Source organism: Papio anubis, chromosome 19 (genome assembly GCF_008728515.1).
Source record: "Papio anubis isolate 15944 chromosome 19, Panubis1.0, whole genome shotgun sequence".
Classification (NCBI taxonomy): Eukaryota; Metazoa; Chordata; class Mammalia; order Primates; family Cercopithecidae; genus Papio; species Papio anubis.
In genome coordinates, this window is record NC_044994.1 from 28,664,114 (window position 1) to 28,686,495 (window position 22,382).

A 22,382-nucleotide genomic window follows, 5' to 3' on the forward strand; every position below is an offset into this window, starting at 1 on the left:
CTTACGAAAACTGAAGACCAAAAACAAGCAAAGAAAGTTTTCTAAGAGGCTAGAAAGAAACGTTTTACCCGTAGGGGAACACCAGTCCAAATGACAGCACATTGCTCATCTGAAACCATGGAGGCTAGCAGGAAGGGGCACAATATTTTGCTAGTGCTAAAAGAAAAGAACTGTCAACTATAAATTCTATATCCTGCATATGTATCCTTTAAGAATGAAGGGGAAATAAGATTCTCAGATAAAGAAAAACTAAAAGAGTGGGTCCCTAACAGACCTACCCTCAAAGAATTACTACCAGAGGTTCTCCAAACAGAAAGAAAATGGTGACAGAAGTCTTGGAACTTCAGGAAGGAAAGGAATGGGTGAAAACACGGAAAAATAAATACTTTCTACTTATGAGTTCTTAAATCATACTTGATGGTTGAAGCAAAAATTATAACATCATTTGATGTAGTGCTCTGTGTAGGTAGAGGAATACTTAGGACAGCTATACTTTCAGAGTGGGGAAGCTAAAGATATCTAAATGGAAGTAAGTTTTCCACACTTCAAAGTGGTTAAACAGCAATACTAGTTTACTGTGGTTAGTGTGTATAATGTAATACCTAGAGCAACCACTACAGAAACCAGATGAAACAATGTACTTGAAAACACTATAAATAAATCAAAATGAAATTCTAAAGAATATTCAAAGGGGATGAAGAAAGGTTGACTAATGGGTACAAGTATACAATCCAATAGAGAAAATAAGACCTAGTGTTCTATAGGATCAGTAGGAAAATTATGGTTTACAATAATGTGTTGTGTATATTTCAAAATAGCTACAAGAGAATACTTTAAATGTTGTAAAAAAAAAAAAAAAAGAAAAGACTATTTAAGGTGATGGATATCCCAATTACATTGATTTGATCTTTACAAATTATATGAACTTATTAAATTATCACGTGTACCCTGAAAATATGTATATCTATTATGTATCAATTGAAAAATTTGTTAAAGTAAAAGTATTCAAGTAACCCATAGGAGACCAAGAAAGGAGAAACAGGAACTAAAACAAATGGAACAAATATGACAAATAAAATGGCAGACTTAAGCTCTAACATATCAATAATTCCTTTAAATTAAAAGATAGATGGCAGAGTGGATAAAAAAAAGACCCAATTTTATGTTATGTATAGAAAACTCTTTTCAAACATAATGACACAGGTAGATTGTAAGTTAAAAGTTGGGAAAAAAATTTGTAGGACTAGGTATAAAAGGAAGAAAAAAGAAAAAAAAGTTGAGAAAAGATATATTATGCAAACATTAAATCAGAGAAAAGCAGGAATGACTACATCAGATAAAGTAGACCTCAGAGCAAAGGAAATTACTAAGGACAAAGAGGGACACTACGAATGATAAAAGGAGTCATGAATGAAGAGAATAAGCGAGGAAACTGGCATTTAAAATATATTACCTGTTTGCCTGGGTGCAGTGGCTTACACATGTAATCCTAGCACTCTGGGAGGCCGAGGTGGGTGGATCACTTGAAGTCAGGAGTTTGAGATCAGTCTTGCCAACATGGTGAAACTCCCATCTCTACTAAAAATACAAAAATTAGCTGGATGTGGTGGTGCACACCTGTAGTCACAACTACCTGGGAGGCTGAGACATGAGAATTGCTTGAACTCTGGAGGTGGAGGCTGCAGTGAGCCAAGATCACACCACTGCACTCCAGTCTGGGCAAGAGTGAGACTCCATCTCAAAGAAAAAAAAATTCTTTTCCTTGTTGCCAAAATAAGAAAATGCTCACATTTCCCAATAAATGGAGAAAGAGCGAGGCCATCTCTTGAGAAGGGCTTAGCTGCTTTATCTGTTGCAGCCTCCTGGCATCAAAGTGGTCTCTCTGTTCACAGGAGTGTCTGACCACTTGTTGGAACTCCAGCTAACCAGATTTTTCGCTCTTCTCCTCAAATGGCATCTCATCTCCTTTTGATGGTGATTATTTTCTAAGTATATTTTGTTTGTAAAACCTAAAAGAGGGTTCAAGAGCTCCTTGTTCTGGTGTTGAGATGGCCTAGGGTCCCCTGGTCAGGTTAAGCCATTGTTGCACTGAGGACAGAGAATAAAGCTACACTGGAAATCCTGGGGGACCTTGTGCTCCCCTGGTCAATGCCTCCTCAAGCCAGGGCCCACCCTCAGCGTGTTTGAGTGGGGATGCTCCTTTGGCTGAATGAAGCTCCCAGTGCTGACCTCCCAGGCCTGGGGCTCCTGCCACATCTCAACACCAGAATCCACTGAGGCCCTGGAAAGCTGATGGAACTCACCTCCTGAAGCACTCACCACCTGGCCCTGCCAGCCCTGATACGGTTTGGCTGTGTCCTCACCCAAAACTCATCTTGAATTATAGTTCCCATATTCCCCATGTGTCATGGGAGGGATGTGGTGAAGATAATTGAATCATGGGGGCAGTTTCCCCCATTCTGTTCTTACGGTAGTGAATTCTCACAAGATCTGATGGTTTTATAAGGGGCTTCCCCCTTCTTTGGGCACTCACTTTTCTCTCTCCTGCCACCATGTGAAGAAGGGCATGTTTTCTTCCCCTTCTGCCATGATTGTAAGTTTCCTAAGGCCTCCCCAGCCATGATGAACTGTGAGTCAATTAAACCTCTTTTCTTTATAAATTACCCGGTCTTGGGCAGCCCTTTATAGCAGCATGAGAATGGACTAATACAAGCCCCCAAAGAGGCAAACCCAGAGGAATAACATTCCTGATCATTCATTCATTCATTCATTCAGTTGTTCCAGATGTTGCAGAAACAACAGTGAATAAAACAAACCCAAATCCTGTTCTCACAGAGTTTACATCCCATGACAAAGGCAATTTAATGAGTAATTATAATCATTCCAGTGATAGGGCAGAGGCAGACAATAAAATAAGTAAAACATGACAGATTTGATAGTCATAAGAGCTGTGATGAAAAATAAAGCAGGAAAGGATGATCAACAGTGTTGGGAGAGGATTGCACAATTTTCACTAAGTGGTCAGGGAAGACTTCACTGAGAAGATATGGTTTGAGTAAAGACAAGAGGTCAAAGATAAAAATTGTGTGATGTAGTTTATCCCAGGAGGGGCTGACACCCTGAGGCCAGATCGTACTTGGTGAGTTCTAGGAATGGTAAGAAGTTGCTGTAGCTAACAAGGTTTATGGGCGTGTGTGTCTGGGGGTCGGGGAGTCTTGGTGGTGGGCGATGAATGAAAAGTAAGGAAGGATCATGGAAGGCCTTGTGAACATTGTGTCATGGCTTTTTCTCACAGTAAAAGGTGGTGCTGTTAAAAGACTTTGAGCAGAGAGATAGGATCAGACATTTTTATAAACATCATGTGGCTGTTGGGGTAAGAATTGGCTATCAAGGGATGTGACTAGAAGCAGAGAGTCCAGCAGGGATGCCCGTGCAGTACTGTAGGCAGGAATCCACGCTGGCCTGGCCCTTGGTTGTGGTAGCAGAAGTGCTGAGAAAAGCAGCTGGATTCTGGATATGACATGAAGGTGTAGCCAACAGGATGCCCAGCAACACTGGATGTGGAGGATGAAAGAAAAGAAGTCAAGAATGACTCTGAGGTTTTTGGAATTGGCAGCAAGATGGATGCAGTTGCCGTAGCTGAGACAGCAAAGGATTGCAGGAGAAGCACTTTAGGTTGGGGACTGCATGGGTAGAGAAGGTGGTGTTTTATGGATGGCATTTAATGCCTTGAAACTAGATGAGACTGAAAGAGTGCAGATGGAGAGAAGAGGTCCAAGGACATTTAAAGGTTAATGACAAGGAGGAACCAGCAAAGGAGACTGAGAAGGAGTAGCCAGATGTCCTGGGAGCCCTGTGTCATACGTCATATCTTGGGACCCCTGTGAGGGGGGACAGAGTGGTTGACTGTGTCTAGTGCAACACAAAAGTCACTGGTACCTGAAAGCAGCAGCTGAGAAGGGTAGTGGGAGCAATAGCTCCCTCTGACTGGGTCCAAGAGAAAAGAAAAAAAGAAATTGGAGGCAGTGGGCAAAGCAACTCTTATGAGCAGCTTTACTTTAGAGGAAAGGAGAAAAGTTAAAGTTAGGTGATAGCTAGAGGGATGAGTGGGGCCAAGGGTGATTTTGCTTTCTTAAGATGGGGGAAATTATATATATATGTATGTTAATGTGCCAGAAGGAAGACTGTAGTGGGAGGGCCATGGGAAATGCAGGACAGATAATTTCTGGAGTGGATTACTTATGCACAAGTGGTCTCTCGACCCCTGCTAAGAGGTATGTTTATGAGGCAGTCACAGGAGGGAGACTGTGTTCTAAGGGTCAGTGCAGGTGGGAGAGTAGAGGTGGAAGGGAGGCTCTGGAAGATTCCTTCTGGCTTCATCTGTTAAGTCCGTGAACTTGGAGGCAAGGTTATCTCTGAGGATGAGATGGGGCAGGAGGTTAGAGAAGAGAGGGCTATGGAAAGTCACCTTGGAGAGGAGTGAGTGAGATTGTCAGGCAGCATTCAGTCCCCTGGAGACTAGGGACCGTGATAAGGAATGAACCTAAAGAGTGACCAGTGGCACAGTTTGTGTGTTTTTGAGGCACTTTGAGCTGCACTAGTGTAGATTTGGAGTCGGGGAGAGAAGCAGAGGTCATCTTCCAGGCTCTCCAACACCTGCTGGGGCCAGGGAGTGGCTTCTTGCCTCCCTATCTCAAGTTAGGGCAGAGGCTCCTTAGTTACCTGTGGCTGAGTGGGTCCTGACCTGTTGCCTTGGGTGGGCAGGAAAAAGGAGGAAAATTTCTCCCGTGAGCCCAGGTAGGAGCCAGCAGCATCATGCCTGGAAGAGTCTTGGGTCCTCGTGTGGGTCTTTGGGACTGTAAAGCAGCATGTCTTCTTGCCCAAGAGCATCTTGTTGGTCATGGCTTTGACTGTTCGTGCAGTGTCTTCTCTGAAGTTACTCCCATATGTCAAGCTCACTTATTGTCTAATCGGTTTTCTCATGGAAGCGAGGCCCCCCTTGCCCCTTTCTCATTTTTCTCTCCCGTGTACTTTCAGGTTTGTGGCCCGCAGGTGTCCAGGATGCAGGTGTAAATGGACAGTGTGGCGACATCCTCACCAACAAACGGTTCATGCTTGACATGCTGTATGCCCATAACAGGAAGACTCCGGGTGATGAGGAGAAGGGAGATGGGGAGGCCGGGAGGACCCAGCAGGAGGCAGAGGCGGTAGCCAGCCTTGCTACCAGAATATCTACCCTGCAGGCCAACTCTCAGACCCAGGATGAGAGCGTCAGGAGGGTGGACGTCGGCTGTTTGGACAATCGGGGCAGTGTGAAAGCATTTGCTGAGAAATTCAACAGCGGGGACCTGGGGAGAGGTTCCGTCTCCCCTGATGCTGAGCCCAATGACAAGGTCCCAGAAACAGCGCTGGTGCAGCCAAAGACAGAGTCTGATTACATCTGGGACCAACTCATGGCCAATCCAAGAGAACTCAGAATCCAAGACATGGATTTCACTGACCTGGGGGAGGAGGATGACATTGACGTCCTAGATGTGGACCTAGGTCACAGGGAGGCCCCTGGGCCACCTCCCCCACCCCCACCCACCTTTCTGGGTTTGCCGCCCCCACCCCCACCACCCCTGTTGGACAGCATCCCTCCCCCTCCTGTCCCCGGTAATTTATTGGCTCCTCCTCCTCCAGTGTTCAACGCTCCTCAGGGCTTAGGGTGGTCCCAGGTACCCAGGGGTCAGCCCACATTCACTAAGAAAAAGAAAACCATCCGTTTGTTCTGGAATGAAGTTCGGCCTTTTGACTGGCCATGTAAAAACAACCGACGCTGCAGAGAATTCCTGTGGTCAAAACTGGAACCCATTAAGGTGGACACTTCCAGACTGGAGCACCTGTTTGAGTCTAAATCCAAGGAACTATCTGTCTCAAAGGTACTGCTAGTCTTCAGCATGCTTCTTGATTGGAAGTTGGGTAGGGCTGATGAGATTTGTTCTGTATAAAATACTATTTTGCGTTGCTTTTGCTATTTGGTAAAAAGTCCATTGCTATAAAAATCTGATCTTTAATATAGTGTTCCTTCTGCCACATGCTAGGTGTAGGCTACATGAGTCAGAGACCCTTATTAGCTAATATGGTCACCAGCTTACTTATATTAGGCAAAGGAGCTTTCAAAGAACCAGATAGCCCTGAGGAAAAGACAAAAATGGTCAACTAAGGAATGTCAGCATAGCCCAATAGCAGATGTTGATGTTAACTAGAGAAAGTGGACTTGCTGACTCACCAAACACGGGCTATGCTTATTTAATCTTACCTTCATTGATTATGACTGATAGTAGTAGTTTGAACTTTATCTGTAACCACCCAGTAAGCTCAAAGGCAAAAATCCAACTGACATTTCTTTGACTTGGCCCCTGATCAAGCCAGCATTCTGCAGCTATCTAGTTTTCCAGGAGCTGTATATTTGGCATCCTGTCAATATTACACATGCATCTAGATTTAATATTTTGGATAAATGTTTGAGAATCCTATAGGCACTGCCGCTGTGATAGTAACAAAGATATTATACCACTTTTATCAATGGGAAACACTGTATATAGTTACTGGGCACCAAAGGTTAAGTCATGGTTAATTTACACGATAAACTGCAAGATATTGGATCACAGATTTTATATCTAATGATTCCCTATATTAGTAGAGTCTCCTTCGCATATCTTAACTGACTTTTAAAAACCCATTCTGGGTATTTTCCAGTTTTAAAACAGGTTTAAGTCTATCTCCTCTTTTCAGCTACTAGGGGTAGGAGAAAGTACTTTGTAAAGTATAATTTAGAATAAACATGCAAGAGATTATAATCATGAATTAATTTTAACTCCCTGTGTTGCTGCATGCATGTATCTTTTTGGGTGAGTATGAAACTCTGAGTCAGGTTCCCAGCCCTACCAGTTGGACACCAATTCTGTATCAAAAATTACATGCAGGATCCTTGGAACGAGTGAGCCCTTCAGATGAGGAGCACAGTGACAGAGTTAGCGCCTGTCACTGCTGTGGGATGCTGACAGGCCAGCCAGGGGAGCTGTAGTTGGTCAGTTTCCTTTCAAAGCGTGCTGGCATTCTTAAGCTGCTTGCTGCCCTTCACTGGTTGGCATTTACCCCGGTGTGTGTTTCTCAGTGACCACATGAGTCTAAATCATTTCCAGCCTCAGGAATCTCCTCAAATCAGAATTACAGTTTTCTCATTTACAAATCTACACTGTTAGGATCCAGTATAAAAAATCATGCCCAATCAGTCCTGTCCTTCAGTTGAAAGTAGACCCAGCTTTTTTTTTTTTTTTTTTTTGAGACGGAGTCTCGCTCTGTCGCCCAGGCTGGAGTGCAGTGGCCGGATCTCAGCTCACTGCAAGCTCCGCCTCCCGGGTTTATGCCATTCTCCTGCCTCAGCCTCCCGAGTAGCTGGGAGTACAGGTGCCCGCCACCACGCCAGGCTAGTTTTTTGTATTTTTTTTAGTAGAGACCGGGTTTCACCATGTTAGCCAGGATGGTCTCGATCTCCTGACCTCGTGATCCGCCCGTCTCGGCCTCCCAAAGTGCTGGGATTATAGGCTTGAGCCACCGCACCCGGCCTAGACCCAGCTTTTGTCCCCTCCAGAAAATAACACCTAAGAAAGGGTTGCCAGACACCCACTTTTGGTGTATGTGTGTCCTGACTTCCTAGGACTGGTACCAAGTGGTGCCGAGCACATGCCCCATTCCAATTCTTTTTTTTGTTTTGGTTTGTTTTGTTTTTTTGAGGCAGAGTCTTGCTCTGTTGCCCAGGATGGAGTGCAGTGGTGTGATCTTGGCTCACTGCAACTTCCACCTCCCAGGTTCAAGAGATTCTCCTGCCTCCGCCTCCTGAGTAGCAGGGATTACAGGTGCCCACTGCTACGCCCAGTTAATTTTTGTATTTTTAGTAGAGATGGGGTTTCACCATGTTGGCCAGGCTGGTCTCAAACTTTAAACCTCAGGTGATCCACCTGCCTCGGCCTCCCCAAGTGCTGGGATAACAGGAGTGAGCCACTGCGCCCAGCCTTCTCCTTCCAATTCTTATAGGCAGCCTGACATTTAGGAGAAGACCAGTTGCGATTAACACAGCAGTCCATGGTTGCTAGAAGTTACCCATGACCTGACTTACTGACACCACCCTCCAACCCACTGACCTAACTGGACAGAATACTCCTCCTCTCCCTCCTCCTTCTCCCTCTCCTCCTCTTCCTCCCCTCGTTGCCCACCTGGCTGGCTGCACCTCTAGGCTTCTTGTGGTTCCCTGTCAGGTTGCTGGGCAGGGGCTGCCCCTTGACTCAGTATTGGGAAGAATAAAATGGAATAAAAGTACGGAGATGAAGGCACTCCTAGCTTCATTTTTACAAAATTAAAAGTTTCCTCAAGTAGGCCCAAAATGAATGCTTCACCTACCTCCCTCCTTCTCTTGGTCCCACTGCAGCCAATTTGGTCGGTGATAATATTCTAGCCTCTGCCATCTCAGCCCAAAGTTGCGTGATTGCCTGAAGCAGGTAGTGACCTCTAGAACAATGTGTTGCCTAGCTAATAGACAAATGTTTGTATAGTTTTTATCAAGTAGGAGTATAAGAAGAAAGTGATATATTAAATGAAAAGTTTACCAAACTGATTCCAGAATGTTCTATAATGAGACCCCAAAACCCCTACCTTTGTTTTTGGGATAGGAAATGTGAACAGGAGCTAGTTTACAAAATGTTACAAAAGTTAAGAAAGCAAGTTAGGATTAAACACATCACTGTGTTTGGCCATGATGGGTGGCTCATGCTGGTAATTCCAGCACTTTAGGAGGCCAAGGTAGGTAGATGGCTTGAGCTCAGGAGACCAGCCTGGACAACATGGTGAAACCCCATCTCTACTATATATATATATATATATATATATATGTGTGTGTGTGTATACACACACACACACACACACACACACACAGCAGGCATGGCAGTACATGCCTGTAGTCCCAGCTACTTGGGAGGATGAGATGGGAAGATCGCCTGAGCCTGGGAAGGTCAAGGCTGCATTGAGCTGTGATCACACCACTGCACTCCAATCTGGGTGACAGAGCAAGACTCTGTCTCAAAAATCAAAAAACAACAAAAAAAACCCCACATTACATTGGAGAGTTGAATCCATTTTGCATATGTTACTACTACAGATATAACCAATCTCATTTCTGTTTCTGATCCTTGACTGTGGTTTTCATAAATCACAATGTAAACAGCCACTTCTGATTTCTGGCTCCGAAATTTTTAAATTAAGTACAATAAATAAAATGCAACAAAAATAGAGTGAAATAGACTTCACAAGACAGCACAAAACAAAGCGAATTCATTTTAGGTTTCATCAAAAAATCTAACATTAGACTAGAGTTATTGGGCGTGGCTGTGACTAAGCCACCCAAAAACAAAGATTCCTGAGCCAGATCTAAGGCTGGGGTGACCACCTAATGAAAAAAATGGTAAGACTGAAAAGATGCACTTTTTAATTTTCTTTCAAAATAGTTTCTGGAATTGGATCAATTGTTCTCTATCAGCTGGAATTATATGGTGTTTTAATAAGACGAATCATATTGTGTTTTATGGTGAAAGGTAGAAATCCTGTGCTGAATTTCATTATGTTCTGACTGCTGGTCTAAGATGTGGTGAGCCCCATAGGCGATAAGGTGACCCCGGAAAAAGATGTCAGAGCAGAAAGCCCTGGGACTTTCTTGGGCTTGACATCACCCTGGGGGGGCCCCAGGAAAGTGACTTTCCAACCCTTGTACCTAACCAGGGGCAGCAAAATCCCTCTTGCTCTCAAAGGGCAGCTTCTATGCCCCAAGTTACAGCCAGACCAAAACAGACATGGAGTGGGACTCAGTTTCCACTTTGGGGACCTGATGTTGTCTTACTCTCTTGCATTCATTAGGTTTGTCACAGGGAGGGAGTCCAGAATGTATCTGGAGATGTTTATTTACCTTGAAGTTTCTAAATCTATTTGAACTGGTAACAGCAACTTTTAAAGAAAAATTAGGTCAGGTTGGGCCTTGGCCTGGGTTATTTTTCTTATTTTTATTTCTTAGAGACAAGGTGTCACTCTGTCACCTAGACTGGAGTGCAGTGGCACAATCATAGCTCACTGTAGCCTCAAACTCCTGGGCTCAAACGATCCTCCCACCTCAGTTTCCCAAGTATATTTGTAAAAGCTCCTCAGGGATTCTCAAGTACAACCAAGGTTGTGAGCCACTGATTTCTAGTGAAAAATGAGGCACTGAAGGAGCACTGTGTTCCCCACCACCACTCTCCACGTTGACACTCCCTGACCCTTTGGATTTTCCTGAGAGTAGACAGAAATCTTCCTATGCTATATTCAAGTTCAGGACATAATAGGTTATTTAACATTACCCTCAGAAATCTGAATTCTACCTAGAATCTCTGAACACAGCTCTGGGACTTCAGCAGGGCGCTCATACATCCTTGTGTGCCCAGACAGTTCTGGTGTGTGCCTGCTGATCCTATAGGATGTGGTGAATCCTATAGGAGAATAAAATAACCCCAGAGAAAGATGTCAGGGCCAAAAGTCCCCGGAGGGCATGGAGACTCCCTTCTATTCTCCCAGGTCTCTGGATTAGGATGACAAATAAACTGAATTCATGCAGGAAGTCTGTTTAACAGTTGACCTCTACTCTAGACAACCCAAAGGGCACATATGAGAAATTAATACTCTTTCCTTAACAATAAGGCAAACCTTACCTGGCAAGACATTTTATTTCTAAGGATTCCTCCGCCTTTGCTTGGGCTTAGTTTTTGTTTTTGTTTTTCATTTTAGGGTGTGTGTGTTGGTGGGGGTGTAGATGGGGGGCGGTTTGCCTTCATGCTTTCCTATACACCTCCCTGTCTCCCTTGTTTCAACACTTCAGGAAAATTCCATAGTTGTCACATCTTTGTGACATCTGTGTCATTGCATCCTTGTAACTGTCACTTTCTCAACAGACAGTTTTGAAAATATCCTGTGGTGTCACTCTTTTGGCAGGGGGCGAGGAGGAATGATTTACCATTTCTAGAACTTCTGCCTCTCTGAGCCCAACCCAGGGTCTCCAACAGTGATGCAGAGAAACATTTGCAAAGGTCTGTCGCCTTTCATGGAAGCGCTCTCAGACTCACCAGCACTCCCCAAACCTCCTGCAGTTCTTTTAATAAACCATGTCCTCAGCCCAGTGTCTACTGTCAATTGCAGCGCCTTCTGGGGTGACATGTTCTATGTTAAACATCCACTTTTTAAATATTGCATCCTCTGTTATAGTAAAATACTCTTTAAAACTGCAAAGGGGCAATGTGATGTGGCAACATTTCAGGAAGCCTTAAGCTTAATGAATACTATTAACGATTTAAATTTTTCTTTCCATTTTTTTTTCCTAACTGCTACCTGAATCCTCACTCTTCTTTTTCCAAAATGGGGGAAGTTAGATCTTTTTCTTTCCCAGGATGCCGACTGAAACCAGGTTGTGGTCACTCTTGTATGATGGTCACTCTTTTCCAATAACCATTCTGAATCGAGTTTCAGTCTTTACTTGCAGATTCTTAAATACTTTTCCTTGGAGGCAATACTTTGTTCTATCTGAAAGCCTGACTTGGGCATCTCCTCCGCATGGGCATTTTGCCATCCTTCTCTGCATCAAGGATTGGTGTCTCACCAAGGATCCACCTGGGTGGACTTGTGGCTCTGCAGTGCTTATATCCAGGCGAGCCTAAATATCTGGCTTAGCGGTTCTAGAAAATATTCCTATTACCGTGTGTGACTTTGTGCCTCATGGAGTGGCTGAGTTTGCAGGGTCCTACCTCCTGGGGCTGCTGGTTCTAGAAAGCGGACTCCCAACCCAGGCAGCGGCTCACCAGCTGAATCTGGGGCTGCCGAGAACAGGCATAGCCCTTCCCCGAAGCTTTGGCAGTTGACAGTCGCTACCTCCCCTTCTCAGGAATCCTGTGACCCTTCTAGCCTTGAGTGCTGTCTGTCTGAAGCCTCATCCTAGAGGGGCTCACCTGCATCTTCCTAGAAGCTGGATCCTCTCCCTGAGTTGCCTTAATGACCGCCCCCCCACTCCCTTTGAGTTTCCTGCTGGCCTAGACAGCCTCTCTTTCCACAAAGGGTAACCTCTGCCTCTCCCTCATCTTGGCTGTGCACACCCCTGCTCCCTCTCCCTGCACTGTTCTTAGCCAAGTCAAAAACAAAAACAAATAAAAGCCTTACATGGCATTCATCCAGAGACTGTCTTTCCTCCAGGGGAGACGGGCTACTATGGGCATGTTGGAGGCTCCCGGTAGTTGGAGCTCTGAAGGAGGAGCTCTGCCATGGGAGTTCAGCTTAACTCGGCTTTCTGGAACCAAAACAGAACCTGGCTGCTTCCCAGGCTACCCCCTACTTCCTTAAAGAAGCAAGTTCCTCTCTTTCCTTGAGCACTTCTGGACGTATTTGAGAAAGCAGCATGTTCAGAGACGGCCCTGCCATGGTTTCCCGCACACTGTCTCATGTCTGCCTTTTTGCTGACCACCCAAAGATAGTTGTTCCTGTTTTCACATCCAGCCAACCCCTAGTCTAGCATCCTGTACCTGGAGCCTGGGTTCAGGCACCTCCTTCCATCATCACTTCCTCCCTGATAGTTCTTGGAACTTGCTGAGGAAGAGGGCAGAGCTTTGGCTAGTTGTTCTTTTATCAACAAACTAAGACAAAACCCCCAAGGTCCTGTTGCTCCAGAACTGACCATGGGTGTTGGGGGCATCCTGGCCCTCCACAGGTATGCATTTTTTGTTAGTCTGCATGGAAATGTTCCCGCTTGAGAACTAGGCACCTAACAGCAGGCACTCAGGAAATACCTGTTTAAGGAGATGGATTATATATCAAAGAGAGGCAATAAATATAGGGAAGCTTACACAGTCAATCAGAAAGAGACCATCAGGGACTGGGCTTGTTTCTCAGCCTCTTCTGCACCTGTGCAGGATTCAGCATCATGGACCATCACTGAGAATGTCTTGAGACTCCAGGCAGCAGGGTGGTGTCATACCCTAGTCAGCAAGGTGATGTCCTGGCTATGGCGTACTCATGCCGTGCTAACACTTGGCTGTTCCCACACCAGCCTGGGTTCCTGCTTTCTCTTGGCCATTTCCCTTCCCAAGAAGGACCATGTCAGTCGATCCAGCCTGTCACAATATTCACTCACCATATCAGTTTGTTTGGCTTAAAGTTAGTTTTTCTGATTCCATATTAGAAATGGATCTTTTTATGTTAGATTCTGGGTCACTAATCTTAGTGTCTTTGTTAGAATGTCCTGGATGATTGTATAAGAGCTTTTTCTGTACTATTATTCTATTCTGTTCTATTATTCCAACTATTCTAGGGCCAGTGCTACACAGCTGATAGCTGATTGGGTAGATATTATGTATGTATAACTCTACATTTTAAGAACATGTTTGACACTTTCATACAATATTCTCTCATGTTCACTTTAGACATTTTTTTCTAATTCCAAAAACAAATCTTATGGGAATTTTGATAGTTTTACATATATGCAAAATAAACGTAATATATCTACTGGACAGCCAACATATGTATTACTTCTATATATATTTATGTTTTATATATAAATATACATGTTACATATATAAATATATATATAATTAGATAAGAGATCACTAAAGCACACTTATGATATTGAAACTTCCTATCTAGGAACATGAAGTTTCTCATTTATCCAAGTCTTCATTTATTACTCTCAAGAAAATGTTGGCATTTTCTTCAGATAGAAGATACAAGAGGGTTTTTGCTTTGTTTCCTTGTTTGGGTATTTTTTGGGGGTGTCTGGTTTCTTATCAATTGCAGAACAACTTTCTGATTTCCTACTTAGAAGCATTGCTTCCTCTCCTGTTCCTGATACCTGTCTGACCTCTGCCCCATCACAGCTCACTCCCTCCTTCTAGATGCTGTCCCCTTCAAGAAGGGCATTTACATTTTCTAATCTTCACAAGGACCACTCTTCTCTGACCTCTGCTTTATATCCCCTTCCCGTCAATGACCAATTTCCTTATTTTCAAATTTTAAATCATGGGCAAACTGTGGCTTACTGGCCAAAGAAATGCACTAAGCAAAAGTGCCTCTTTTTTCTTTCTTTCTTTTTTTTTTTTTTTTTGAGATGGTGTCTCTATCTGTCACCAGGCGTGTGTGTGATGTCTGCTCACTGCAACCTCCACCTCCCGGGTTCAAGTGATTCTCCTGCCTCAGCCTCCTGAGTAGCTGGGACTACAGGCACGTGCCACCGCACCCACCTCATTTTTGTATTTTTAGTAGAGACAGGGTTTCGCCATGTTGGCCAGAATGGTCTCAATCTCTTGACCTTGTGATCTGCCCACCTCGGCCTCCCAAAGTGCTGGGATGACAGGCTTGAGCCACTGTGCCTGGCCAGAAAAGTTCCTTTTAGCAAGAGTAGGATGGATGGGTTAGGGAGAGAAGAGACCAGAAGCAGGAGGCGAGGGCTGGGCTGCTCTGAGAAGTGGGGTTCTGGGTGGTCAGGCCCAGGGTGGAAAGGTGGGAATGGAGAAGGACGGATGGTGATGAGACGCTTTGGGAAGGAAGAGTGGACGATAGTTGCTCTGTCATAGGACCATGCGGAGGACCTAGTGAAGTTCACTATTGCTGATTTGAGGCTTTGACTCAGAAGGACAATTCAAATGGATCAGAATAGATGACTGCCAATCCTTGGACATGGATGTGGGCACAGAGAGCTCTGGCTTGTTCTTGTAAGTGCTGCTTTAGATTACTGTCAGAGGGAAGGAGAGAGTTGGACAGCCCTACCCAACCCACTCCGTCATCTCAGGCAGTACTAACCAGATGACACGTGAGTGTTTAGTAGCATCTGGTGGAGGTTTATTGTGATTATAAAGAACAGCACTTAAAACACCTTTTTGCTAGAAAAAATCTAGAGTTTGCATAATTCCATTTCAGGTATTTCCTTAATGCTTATTCTTTCCTTCATGATATGGGTGGAAGTGCTCTGCAAATGTGCAGAATCTTCTGTGGGGACAGCTCTCCCATGATCTCGGGGTGCTCAGTGGCTCACCCCTCCCTGACTTACAGGGGTGTGTGTGGGCATGTGTGTTGCTGTAAGTTGAGCTCTACTGAGAATGGGGCCAAGGGCATGTCAGGCTCAGGGCCACCACGTAGGTCTGTGTAAATTGCTTGTTACACGTGGACACTGGCTGCCAGGGATGAGGCTGGAATCTGAGTAGTGCTTCTCTCCCAAGCTGTTTGCCATGGGACTGAGTCTCAGGGTGATGGCAAGGGGCTTCATTTTGCATAAAGCCTCTGGGTGAGCTGGCTGGGCCTGCTCTGGCATCTCTCCAGGCTCCTAGAGTGATGGGGACTGTGTGGATGAGGGGTTAAGGGCTACTGGTTCCCAGGGAATCCCTGCTGCCATCCTGTGCTCACGAGACATCTGCCACTGCGTCTCCAGACCCATATCTCCATCCTAGGCAGGAAGAAGGGGGAAGAGCAGAAGGCATGGCCCACCAGGTCTGTTGCTTTTTAATCAGGAAAACAAAAGCCAGAACCAAGTCACGGGGCCAGCTTCAGTCGCAGAGGGTCCAGGGAGGGAACTGATTTAATGGACAAATGTGTCTGAAAAAAATCAGCCTGAAAAAAACCAGAGTCCTGTTGCTGAGTGGGGAAGAGGGCATGGATTTGGGGTAGGTGCCCAGCAGTGCCTGGAGAAACAGGCCTCCAGCACCACAGTGTTGGCATTGCTAGTTGTAACATCCTTCTTTGTTGTCTATATTCAACATTTTGTCAAACTTTTCTCATTCCTTTAGCATTCCACACACAGCATAAAATTAGATTTAAAAGCTAAATTGAGAATTTCCGGGGACTCCGGATAAGTTTCTTAGGTTAACTACGTAGAACAGAACACTTTCCCTGAAGAGGGGGGAGGCATGTATATATCCACGTGTCCCTGGAAGCCCAGTGTTCAAAGCTGACAACCCTACCCACAGGAATTGCCCCTCCTGGTCACCAGGACCCAAAGCAGCTGGGATGTTTTCAGTAGTTGTTGTTGGTTTTTTTGTATTGTGTTTTTGTTATGAAGAAGTTTGAGTTTATTCCCAACTGCATATTTAAGGATCTAAAATAGAAATTTAGCAACTAAGTCTGGAAAGTTCCAGGAGGACTTAAGTTGGACTTGAGCCGGTTTCTCCTCGATGCCTCACGGTCCCTGGGGCTACAGCAGACCAGCTTCTCTAGCTGGCTTGGCTGCTCCCAGGCCCAGCCAGGGTCCCTGCTTTAGAGAACAAGGTGAGGCTTCAGTGTAGGAGATTGGATGATGAGTGGCAGTCAGTTGCTCAGTGGGAACCTGCCTGCACAGTGTGGTCGGAGCCGCTTGGCTGGGTCAGCAGGTCCTCTGGGATGTGGCCCCATCAAACTTCCAGCCTCATCCCTGGCAGTTTTTAACAATCTAGACAAAGCCACTTCTTATCTCCTGAAGGTCTTCTCTCCCCAGACTAGATCCTAGACATTCTTTAGGGCCTAGTCCAAGGGTCAGCCCTTCCAGACCCTGAGCCCCTCCACCACCAGGTGAGTTACAGTTGCTCTGCTGTTGAGCTCCTTCAACAACAGAGGGCGCAGCACACCCCATTACTGTGCTGAATGTGTCTTCAGGAGAGCCACAGTGCCTCATTCATCTTTGTTACTCTAGACTTGTTACATGAGTCAAAATAGCCATCCTCCCAGGGGTGTTTGCCTCAAGGGAAACCTGAGCAAGAGCAAGGAGCTTGTGGAGCCAAGTCTTCTGCCACCTGCCCCCCAGTGCCACCTGCACCCAACTTCCTGAGAGCTGAAGAGGAAAGCTGGGGGCCTTGTGGTCACAGCTCTGGCCAGCGACAGGGTTGACTCATCACCCCACACACACTGTCTTAGTTCGCTAAGGCTGCCATAATAAAATACCACACACAGGTGACCTAAAGAGCAGAAATTTATTTCCTACAGTTCTGGAGGCTGGGAACTCCAGATCAAGGTACTGGCCAGTTAGGTTTCTAGTGAGGGTGCTTTTCTTGGCTTGTAAGCAGCCACCTTCTTGCTGTGTCTTCAAGTAGCAGAGGGAGAGAACTAGTAGCACTCTGGTCTTTTCTTATAATGACACCAGTCCCATCACGAGGATCTCACCCTCGTGACCTCATCTAAACCTAAGTAGCTCCAGAGGCCCTACCTCCAAATATCATCACTTTGCGTGTTAGGGCTTCAACTTAGGAATTTTGAGGGGACATAAACATTCGGCTTATAACACCCGCTTGCCAAGCTCCCATCGTGTCTAATTCTGGGCTGGCTGGAGAGATGAGTGAAGCCTAGGACCTGCCTCTGAGGACCACGCAGGCCAACTGGGAAGCCACACATACAAGGACTTTGATAATGCCAGGACACTTCTTATTCCCTGCTCCCCTCCTAGGCCTCTAAGCCCATTCGTCCCCTATTCATCCTCACCAGTGCATGCCCTTTCCTTTCTTTTCCTTGGAAGGCCCCTCTTCATTCATCCACCAGGCAGCTGCACAGAGGCCTAAGTTCACAGGAAAGGTGGAGGTGCTCTGGTATAAGGGACATGGAATGTTTGAATGACAAGGTGAGGGCTTTGAGACAGTATAGCTGTAGATTTGGAGGGGCTGACAGGCCAGTGGTGCTGTATTCTCCTTATTGATCCTCTTCTCAGCATGTAAATCAGCTGTCTCTGGGCACACACCGTATGTATGAAGGCAAGCCAAGACATTCTGACACCTCGAAGCCCACAAGAAAGGAACTCTGAAAGGTTTTGATATTGTTTTCACTGCTTCTATGGAAAAACAGATTTTTTTTCCTTGCAAAATATCACATTTTCCCAATTGAAGGAAAATCCATTTTATTTTTGTATGTGTCTGACTCTTGAAGTTCTGTTGCTGACCCAGGCTTGGCAGCTTCTCAGAACTAATCCCTGATCCTTTCTGTGCTGAACAGTAGCCAGTCCTCTGAGCCGAACTGGGGCCATTTGTTTTCATCTCTAAGTAAGTAGTGAGTGCTTTTAATAATGAAATGCAGAAATAACCCAAGATGGTGCATTAATCTTGGATTCTTCTTTTTTTTATCACGAAGAAAACTGCTGCAGATGGAAAAAGGCAAGAGATCATTGTTCTGGATTCCAAGAGGAGTAACGCCATCAATATTGGTCTGACGGTGCTGCCCCCTCCAAGGACGATTAAGATCGCCATTTTGAATTTTGATGAGTATGCCTTAAACAAAGAAGGAATCGAGGTGAGGGAAGCTCTATTAAGCATTATTTGTATTTTATCATATACTGCACGTATAATACGCTGCATGTCCACATTTCAAAAGATGCGCCTTTCTGTGCTCAGCTAGACTGTGAATAAGGGTAATCATTCTTACATGTGTTAAACTTTTTGAGGGGAGGGGAAGTCTCACTTTACCTATGAAGTTCAGCAGTCTTCACTCAGGTTCATTTACCAGTCTCCCTCTGACCACACTCTGCCTACCTCAGAATGGAAGAAGAGTAGATAAACTCCTTGGGAGGCCACTAGGGTTTTCCTTCCCATGTCATTTTGAACCACATAACATTTAACACTTTCAAAGGTAGGGTTTTCAGAACATGCGCACATCCATGTAAGAGCTTTATCTCTTGGCATTTGTTGGGGTTCAGAGAGACGTGTTTCATTTGATAAGCCAGAGAGCTCAAGCCAGCTGAAGCTTTAGCATTTGTTGATCTGAATGTCACACAGTGGAGCGACATTGGGTGGCGTGGCTGTGGCCACACAGCTGGAGCTGGAGACAGGGTTTGCCTGTGGGGCCTGGGTTTGTGTTCTTCCACAGGCCACGCTCTCCCTCCGCTGTGGGTTGCTGCCAGTTTAGCAGGTTAAATCTCTTATTATAAAAAAAAGAGTGAGCAGAGCCATTGTGTCCCACCCACCAATTGCTACAGAAGGATGTTATAGCTTGGGGGCCCACTGGGTCAGAGTGGGGATCTGGGGACACTGCTTTGTGGCATTGAATGGCACCTAACCCATCCTCCTATTGGCAGGGAGCCCCAGACTCCTTTAAAGCCTCTCCGTGACTGGGGTTCATCTTCTTGTTTGAGACACTTGGGCATGGATGGAACCTATGATGCCTGACTCCAGAGAGGGAGAGCAAGCCTTCTACAGAAAAGTTGAGAGTGAGGAAGGGCCTGGGCCTCTGGCCAGAATCACCCATGGCCCTGGGAATGGGAGGGAGCAGTGGGCACACAGTACGCAGAGGGGTCTGCACTCAGCCCACTGGGCATGCCTTCATGCTTTGGAAGGAAGGGACCTTCACAGGAAAAGCCATTACTAGAGGCCTGAACTGCAGGCTCTAGTAAGTGGACCCCCAAATTCATGCCCACCCAGGATGTGACCTTATTTGGAAAAAGGGTCTTGTACATGTAATCAAGTTAAGATGAGGTCATACTGGATTCAGGTGGGCTCTCAATCCAGTGACTGGTATCCTTATAAGAAGAGGGAAGTTTGAATACAGAGAGGAAAGTGCTATTTGAAGAGAGAGAACACACAGAGAGATATACAGAATGCCTTGTGATGACGGAGATGGAAATTACAGTGATGTCTTTAAAAGCCAAAGAATACCAAGGATCGTGGACAACCACCAGCACTGAAAAAAAGCAAAGTTCATCCCCTGGGGCCTTCAGAGACAGTATGGTCTCTGACACCTTGATTTTGGACTTCCAGATTCTAGAACTGTGGGAGAATACATTTCTGTTGTTTAAGCCACCCAGTTTGTGATATTTTATTATGGCACCCCTAGAAAACCTATATAAGGCCCAAGCAGCTCTACTCTGAGAAACATACACTCCCTTTTCCAGGAACAAGTACAATAAGGGAAATGCACTTCTTTCCTGGCAGAAGAAGTTGTGCCCTGAGCTCTGGAGCCAGGCCAGGCAGCAAAGCCGGTCAGCATATCCAGGTGTGTTCTCTGTCTTCTAACAGCATTCTCCTATGTGTTCAAACTTCCTTCTTCTTATAAGGATACCAGTCATTGGATTTAGGGCCCACTCGAATCCAGGAATCTGGCCTATGGAGAGAGTGAGGGCACACGGCAGACTGGAGCAGGGGACATGAAGGAGTGAGTGGGAGACAGCTGGGAGATACAGAGTGAGAGACTGAGGCAGTTGCCGGATCGCAGGAAGGGGCAGGCCAGGCCTCAGTGTGATGCATCCCACTCTGGGACCCTCCTAGAGGAACAAGGGAGGAGCAGGGCAGTGGCCTGCTGTTGGGTGGACCTGGATGTACCAAGTGCAAAGTGTCTGTCTGCGGGGTCCGACCTGCAGACCCTAACCCAGTGACAGATGAGAGACGTGCGGCTAAGGGGCTTCTGCTCCTGAATCTGCAGCATCCGCCCTGATAAGCTAGTGAAGTTCACATTTATTTAGTACAGATTAAATGACAAAGGTCTTGAGTAAACACCACTACAGGGAAATTAACACTGCCGACCCCCAGTAGAGAGCAATCATGCACCCGCAGATAATCAAAGGTTAGTCTTAGGACCACATGAGTAAACAAGCTATTTAGATAAACTCCCCAACATTCCCTTGTTATTTGCTCTTTTGGTATCAACTCAAGGTAAAGAGGGTTAGGCTGCTTTCAGTCAAATCTTTTACTAAAGCGATGCAAACCCCCCGGCCTTCCAAGAAGGTTTGCTTCTCTTTCCTATAATATCCTCTTAAAATTTTTCCCACCACCCTGACTGAATCCCACATCTGTCCTCTAGGGGAGACAAGACAGTGGCTCTTGGGCCATCCTATTTACACAACAAGATCCTTTAGAGAGCACAAAAGCTTCAGATTCATACAGAGAGAGGCTACAAAGATAGCCAGAGCCAGCCTGTTAAAAGAATAAAAGGACAACTGACCCTTTAAAAATATTTCTCCTCCTTGTCATGAGAACTTGAAAGTCCCTCAGGAGAAATTTATTCCTTTGATTTTGCCTTTGTTCTTTCCTGAAATGCAACTTTCCCCAGGTGGGGAAAGTTTCAGATACAGTAAGTTACTCAGATTCTAGAATGAACCAAATTATTATTTTTTCTTGTCTGGCTGGTTTCCAGTTGAACACCCTTTTGATCCAGGAAGGAATAATTACAGCTATGATGCTGATGGATATGGGAGTAGCAGCACAGCACCAAATCTGACTTTCATAGGATTTTTACTGTGGGCCAGGCACCAGGTAGGCGCCTGCCACAGATTCTCATCAAAGCTTATGAGGTACATATGCTCCCCAATGTGAAAATGAAGAACGGGAGTCCCAGCATTAGTGTGTGCCCAGGCTCCCAAGCCAGTGTGCCAGAGAGCCGGGGAGCTCGGATGCAAGCTCTGAAGCTTGAATCCAGAATACAGGCTGTGGTTTTGCCGGGTGGCTGGCCCTGAAGGGGCCCTTCAAGCCTGGGTTTGTGTGGCTCAGAGAATAAGAGGGAATCTGAAAGGAGAGGGAGAGACATGTATGCAGCAGCGCAGCCCTTTTCACTGTGCTGCCTACATTTGCTACCCAGGAGTGACTGACTTACGGAGCAATTTGAAGTGAGGAGACACGGCCATAGCAAACACTGGTAGCCCTTACTGAGATTTTATTGCATCGTGAGTCCTCAGTAAATTCATAGTCACAACGACAGAGAGTTACATTTTTATGTTCTCTTCTAAGGCGGGTTTCTCAACTTCAATGCTACTGGCATTTTGGGTTAAACAGTGCTTTATTGTAGGAGGCTGTCCTGTGCATTATGGGATGTTTAGCACATCCCTGGCCTCTACCCATTAGATGTCAGTAACACCTACCCTCCCCCCACAACCAAAACTGTCTCCATACATTGTCACGTAACCCCTAGGAGCAAAATCACCCTGGTTGAGAGCCCCTGATCTAAAGGCTGCCTGTGTGAATCCAGAGACTATGTAGATCCCTTAGCACTTTCCAGTCACAGCTGAGAAGACTCCAGTCGAAACAGCCCTCTTGGAGAACATGGAATCCAGGGCACTCTCAGGCATCACCTACTATCTTGGGCCATTGGTCTCAGGGACCTGAGAGGTGGAGATAGATGATCTAGATCTCTGTGCCAAACCAATACCCAGAGCTTGTTCTCTAGGCTTGTTCAAGAGTTAAATCAGGACTGAGAAGACATGCAGTTGGGTACATACAGATCTTTGTTAATGAGATTTCCGGCTTGCACCCAGAGGGCCTTTAGCCAAACTGTCTGCTTCTCGGATGCAAGCACTGTAGCCTGGCACCATGGCTTAACGGAGTTGTTTGAAAGCTCTGTGTACCTAAACATAATTA

The 22,382-nt window shown here is 45.7% G+C and overlaps 1 protein-coding gene across 9 annotated transcripts in view; it reads left to right on the forward strand.

The window, feature by feature from the left end:
- FHOD3 (formin homology 2 domain containing 3) overlaps positions 1-22,382 on the forward strand; it is a 486,695-nt gene that overhangs the window by 421,744 nt on the left and 42,569 nt on the right. For all 9 annotated transcript variants that reach the window (XM_009192610.3, XM_009192611.3, XM_009192612.3 and 6 more), the window contains 2 exons: positions 5,038-5,921; positions 18,175-18,333. In XM_009192610.3, coding sequence (XP_009190874.1) covers positions 5,038-5,921; positions 18,175-18,333 — 1,043 coding nt within the window. The remainder of the gene's footprint in view (positions 1-5,037; positions 5,922-18,174; positions 18,334-22,382) is intronic.